At 37.4% G+C, this 6,807-nt stretch overlaps 1 protein-coding gene across 2 annotated transcripts in view; it reads right to left on the bottom strand.

Moving 5' to 3' along the window:
- Window positions 1-137: 137 nt before the first annotated feature.
- SLC30A6 (solute carrier family 30 member 6) overlaps window positions 138-6,807 on the bottom strand; it is a 38,713-nt gene continuing 32,043 nt past the window's right edge. For both annotated transcript variants that reach the window (XM_047743821.1, XM_047743822.1), the window contains one exon: window positions 138-3,663. In XM_047743821.1, the coding sequence (XP_047599777.1) occupies window positions 3,163-3,663 (501 nt within the window). In that variant the 3' untranslated portion in view covers window positions 138-3,162. The remainder of the gene's footprint in view (window positions 3,664-6,807) is intronic.

The raw sequence follows: 6,807 nt of genomic DNA, 5'->3' as shown, positions 1-6,807 counted from the left end.
TAACAAAAATTGATATACTGTGTGTTAACATTTACTTAGCACAGTGCCTGGCATGTACTGGATGCTCAATAAGTATTTGCTGAATAAAATGAAATGACCAATAAATACCTATTGAATAAAGAAACAAGGCAAAATTATTTAACATCAGGGAGAAAAACCCCTGTATGTCTTTATTCAAACAGTGTGGTTCAAACAATTTGGAATGTAAAAAGAATTTCCTTTCCACTAAGAAGTGGATTAGACTCCCGAAAAGATCAGCATACCTTAGTCAAGCAAAAAATTGGCAGTTTACGAGCAGCTAAATCAGAGGCTTGAAACTCAGGACCCCTCCATTTGCTGATACATGTATGTAATTCCAACTGTATCTTCGGAGACTTAAGGAAGAAAAATGTAGCCCATTCTTTTGTACCCTAGGAAGCTAAGGGTACCCCGTCCTAAACTTTTCTCCAACACCCTCCAAAATAATCCTCCCCCACAAAGAAAGATGTCTAAGGAAAATCTGTTTGATCTTAACAGATTTAACTCAAGTCAAGTCTGAAATAAACAAAAACCTAAATGGTGTTAGCCTGCGGTTCACCTTCTCGATTCTCATGGCACCTCAAATTAACGGCTTAGGTGTTGGTGGAGGGAACACTTGGCCTGTATGCTGAGGTAGTCACTGGAAGGGCGTTCTGGGGACAGTACTGTTTAGCAAAAATGGGCATAGTTTGTAGATTTAGTCATAAAATTGTAGAGCTGATTGTTTACAGATCAACTAATTCATTCCCCACCCTAACTTTACAGATGATAAAGCTTAGAGAAGTTAAATGACTTGTCCATGGTAACCAAACTACTTACATAGTGGCAGCATCGGGCTCAGAATCCAAATCTCTTGACTTCTAACCCAGTGTTTTTTTTCCGTTACAGTGTATTACACTATGGTATTTTCTCAGACAGGGTTAATTAGACTCCATGGAACTTGCTCTTAATCACAAGCCATGGGCCAAGTAGTCAATTTAAACTTCTTTCTTTGTTTAGTTTCACATGACTCCAGTAAGATTTATTAGTAAGACTACTGCCTCTAGACCTGTGTTGGCCAAGTTTCTTGTTTTCACATCCAGATGCTGGGCAGAGCTTGGCAAATAAGACTTTGTTATATAATAATGCATGGACCAATGTCACCTGCAGCAGTTGGCATTGGTGAACTTCAGCAAGTAGAGCCAATTCCTTTAGAATCCACAGGAAATTTCTTAGTGTAGGTGGGGATCAAAGCACCTTTGGTGGGACAACTACACAGGTGTTGCCTCTGAATAGGTGTTGAGGAAAACAGGCATTTAACATCATGCAAAATTGTGTTCAGTACCTGCACACTTTAAAAATCCCATAAGAATGGAAAAGACATGCAAAGGGTGGCAGCACAGACCTCTTAATCTCCACACAGTACATGACAGTTCTTCAAATTTCATGTGTGACCCACTTGGATGAGGTCAACGGAGGAAAAATCACCCTGTAATAGTAGACCAATAGGTATAGTAATAGCTGGAGGACATAAGACAAAGGAGAAGGAACTGGTTGCCATAGTATATTTTACGACATTTCATTTTCCCCAGCAGTCAAGGTTGTGTGTGCTCTAGTTCTTCAGCAGGTCAAATGCCTGAACAGGACTGCAGATATTAAAGACAATGACCAACTCTTCACCATGCAAAAGCTGGGACACGGTCACTTATTATAGGATGATGGTAATTCTGCTTGACAGAGGTGGCTTCTTGGACGTTTGTGAATCCACCATGAAATCCGATTTGGAAATGTTGTTCATATTTTAAAAAGGATGAGTTGACTGAAGAAACTGGCAAATTCTTCAAAAAACAAAAATCTCCACATAGCTGGCTGATGGCTGGAAAAGCCGAAAGTCTCCAAGACTACTAGATTCCGGAGAAGTTGAATCCGCTCTCAAAATACCTTTTTAAAACTCTAGTTATAAAACTTGTGATAAAAACAAAATACAAAAAACACCTCAGGTAATTTTTGTCATTTGCTGTTCGTGATATTTTTTATAAGTAGTACTTGCCATGTTGGCAAGTCCTTAACATTTGCATTTGGAAAATAATAAAAAAATAAAATAATCCATATGATTCTTACACTTCAGCACAGTTAACAATTTATGATTTTGACAAAGCAAATCAAAATAGTTAGAAATTGCCTGTTACACATCTAACAATACTGTATTCTATAACCTAGGGTCTATTATGTTTTGGTAAAATTATATAATATAAACTCATATTGTTTATACAACTTTGAAAAGATATCAAATCCCATATTATGCATGGAATTCCACAAATTTTATAATATATTTGATATATCTTGTTAATGAGAGATTAAAAAGTCAACCAATGAAAGGGTGACAAGATAAATTCCATCATTATGTCAGTATTTGGGTGTTTGGTGTTTTTTGTTTGTTTTATGTAAGTCAGAAAACTGCGATTCCTTCATTTCACATTACCAAAGGATTTGGTATTCATTTAAGCAAAATAAAACACTTTGAGAACCACGGACTATTTATAAAAGTACTGAAATATTTTAATGAGAAAAACTATAAAAAACATATTTCAAATTATGCTAGATAGTAGAATATGGTCTAAAATTTCTGATAAAAAATTCTGCTTTTCTTTTGCAAGACATAAATCAAGAGGACCTCAAAGAAAAATGTAGCAATTAAGTTTGGAAAAGCTATAAAAGAGACTTTTGCTTTTGGAATGGACATTTTTTTCCCTTTCCTAAAATGTATATCATTATTCAAGAAGCATGTTTATAAATTTCACTGAAGAAAACATTATACTTTTAATCATGTGACAGATCTGTTCCATTAAGTGGTTCTCTTATTGTAAAGATGATGTCTATCACACTGCAGTCAACTATAAAACCAAAAATAGCAAAATTCAAATTTAGAGAAACACACTTTCTATAGGAAGCCTATTTAAACCCTATGACATTTAGAAGGTTCTCACAGTCCCAAATACATTTTAAAAAAATAAAGTTTCATCAGTTTCATGTAATGGGAACAAACCCACTATTCTCTAGCATTTAGAGTAAATGATTGAACAGTCAATGCACAGTTGGATTAGTAAATAAATTGGAAGTCAAGGAGTCAATATTCCTCATAAAAATAAATTAAATTACAGTACATCATGGTCTTGGTTGTCCAATTCTATTGTTAGTTCCGTATCTACTTGGCACATTTGTAAAACCAGTCCTGAATCCTTGGGTTGCTCCAATTCCTGGAACTCCAAGTCCTTGATTAAGCATGCTACTATAAGGTGTGTGTCCATGATTAAGACCCAAACCATAAGGTCTTGTTTGGGTATTTAGGAGAATAACTGGGTTTATGTTTTTTCCAGGGGTGTTAAATGAAAATTCTGGAGGTGGACTACTAGGTTTAGCTGGAGTCGATGTGATAGGGTTTGAATCATCAGCACCCTTTGAAGGAGGCATTGGAATTATGTGATGGTCTGAAAAGTTTAGGACGTTGGCAGCAACAGGCCCAGAGAGTAAGGCAGGTCTAATCCAATCATCCTTGAAAATCTGAACAGTCAAGGTAGACACTAGAGTGTATAGCCTGTTGGTCACATGAGCAAGAACCATTTGTTCATTGGCATCTCGTCGAATTCTTACATGAACTGATCCAGCCTAAAAGGGGCAAAATCATAGGAAAGAGATCCTTAAAATTATATCACTGAAAATTCCATTAGAAATAAACATTTATGATTTAGTTGTAACCGTGCTTGGTCTTTTCTTTATTTAAAAAAGCTTTTTTAAAAGATTTTACTTATTTATTTGAGAGTGAGGGAGAGAGAACAAGCACAAGCAGGGTGAGGGGCAGAGGGAGAAGCAGACCCTGCCGAGCAGGGAGCCCGAAGAGGGGCTTGATCCAGGGACCCTGGGATCACGACTTCAGGTAAAGGCAGATGCCTAACTGACTGAGCCACCCAGGCACCCCTCGATATTTTCTAAAAAACAAGAGAAAATATAGTATCTCAGTATTCCTTAAAGACTACTCAGTAATGATTATCAATGTGAAGAGTTAATGAAGTTCTTTATGTCTCTTTAAATAAAATGTGACTTTTAAAAATATATAAAAAAGAGAAATACAAATAGGAGGAGGGCAGGCATGCTATAACTTAAGGCAGAATATAAAGTACATAGAAAATGTAGTGGAAGGATAGAAAAGGTAGCTACTAACAAATTGAGGAAGACTTCAAAAAAAGATGGCATTTGATCTACGGTTGATGGATAAATGTAATTTCAAAAGGTGGAGACAGGCATTTTAAGCTGAGAGAATAGCAATTAAAATGCATGGCATATTTGGACAAGAATAAGCAGTATTACTATTAATAAAAAAGTACAAATATTTTAGGGGGCAGAAAAAGAATGAAAGAGAAAAACAAAGAAGGAAAGAGGAAACAAAGAAAGAATATAGAAGGAAAGAAAGATAAGCAGGTAGTAAGGTTAAAAGAAATGCTAGCAGAGGACTCTAAAAATCACAAGTTTGAACAGCAGCAATCAATCAGAAGTAAAATAATAAAAATTCAGAAAAGCTATAGGTATGAATGATTGGAAATTAGAAATGAGTGCAAGTCTAGGTTAGAAATGAAGAGGACTGAGACAGGACAAATACAGTGGGATCAGAGAGGGACAGATGGATTGATGATATCCCATGGGTTAGATGTGTGGGAACCTGATACCCAAATGGATGTAATGGTGAGGGATATGGACCAATTAATCAAAGATGATCTCAAAGTTTCTAGCCTGGGTTACTATGACGATAGAGAACCCCAGGCATTATAATAATAGCTAGACGTCTATTTACTGAAAAGACATTTATCATACATTATGTTTTTCTTAATTTTTATATACATATTTAAGAGTTTATTATTTATTTGAGGGAGAGAGAAAGCATGAACAGGAGGGAAGGGTAGAGGGAGAAGCAGACTCCCCGCCAAGCAAGGAGCCCGAGGCAGGACTTGATCCCAGGACCCTTGGATCATGATCTGAGCTGAAGGCAGATGCTTAACCAACTGAGCCACCCAGGCGCCCCATATTTTATGTTTTTAAAGTAGGTAATAAAAGAGTAGGTACAACAATGATCCTATTTTGTTTAAAACACACAGAGACAGAAAAATAGCCAAGAGTAACAGCACTTATCTCTAGAGGGTGGAATTATTAAAGGTTTTTATTCTCTTCTCTTTGACTTAGTTATAAGTTTTAATTTTTCTAAGAATCAGGTACTCTTTGCATAATAAAACTTAAGTGAAAAATATATAGTAACTAAAATTAAATAAAATGTCCACCAGAAAGGCACCTGGGTGGCTCAGTCAGTTGTGTCCAACTCTTGGTTTTGGCTAAGTTCATGATCTCAGGGCTATTAGATCAAGCCCCAGATCAGGCTCCATGATGAGTGTGGAACCTGCTTAGGATTCTCTCCTTCTCCCTCTGTGTCTCCCCTCCCCATTTTCTCTCTTGCTCTAAAAAAAAAAAAAAAAAAAAAATCCAGCAGACATTCAATGATGACTTTTAGATAAACTCAGATCTCAGATTTTCAAAAAAGAAAAAAAATTATAACAAAGAATAAAGTGCATGTAAAATAGCCAAGTAGTTGATTTTGTTAAAATATGTCTGAATCTGTGACTTTAGCAGTAGTGAGAGAGTTACTGTCAATCATAAGATGCAGAAAATATAATCCTCAATTTGACTTCTAGTTTATTATTTTTATGTAAGACAAACCATGTCTGGGGCGCCTGGGTGGCTCAGTGGGTTAAGCCTCTGCCTTCGGCTCAGGTCATGATCTCAGGGTCCTGGAATCGAGCCCCGCATCAGGCTCTCTGCTCAGCAGGGAGCCCGCTGCCCCCTCTCTCTCTGCCTGCCTCTCTGCCTACTTGTGATCTCTCTGTCAAATAAATGAATAAAATCTTTGAAAAAAAAAAAAAAAAAAAGACAAACCATGTCTTGAAATGAAGTCATCTCTGATTTCTCCCTTTTCTTGGCCCCTACCATCTCACAGTCATCACTAGACAAAACTATAAAAGACACTGTAATCCCTTTCAGTCGGCTACGGAAATTAAAGCAATTAAAATAAGTGAAAACCATTTCCGTGCAGGAGCTTGGACAAAGTCTGCTATGGCTGTGGTGTTTGCAGTAATTTATGGCTCTTGTGACAACTACTCTCAGCAGCTTACAAGCTTGTTTTATTCTGTCCTCGGTCTTACTTAGGCCCTGCGCGGGAGCAGGTTAGGCAGACATATCCCGAGCAGCTGGGTGACTATATTCATTGTGTTCATAAGCCACCTCGCTAAATAAACACTTATCTACTATTTTATTAAGATTGGTAAAATTAAAAGAATGATTGAAAATGAACTACATTTGGGGGTGCCTGGGTGGTGAAATCAATTGAGCATCTGACTCTAGGTTGTAATCAGGTTGTGATCTCAGAATCACGACACTGAGCCCTTTGTTGGGCTCTGTGCTCAGCGCAGAGTCTGCTGGGGACTCTCCCTTCCTCTACCCACCCTCCCACTATCTCTCTCTCTCTCAAATAAATAAATAAATTTTTTAAAAAAATGAACTACAGGGGCACCTGGGTGGCTCAGTTGGTTGAGCATCTGCCTTCAGCTCAGGTCATGATCCTGGCATCCAGGGATCGAGTCCCACATCAGGCTCCCTGCTCAGCAGGGAGTCTGCTTCTCCCTCTGACCCTTACCCCTCTCATGCTCTCTCCCTTTCTTTCTCTCTCTCTCTCTCTCTCCAATAAATAAATAAATATTTAAAAAAAAAATG

This window comes from Lutra lutra, chromosome 9, assembly GCF_902655055.1.
Source record: "Lutra lutra chromosome 9, mLutLut1.2, whole genome shotgun sequence".
NCBI lineage: Eukaryota > Metazoa > Chordata > Mammalia > Carnivora > Mustelidae > Lutra > Lutra lutra.
Note: the sequence above shows the minus strand (reverse complement) of the source record. Positions and strands in the feature narration are given on the sequence as shown.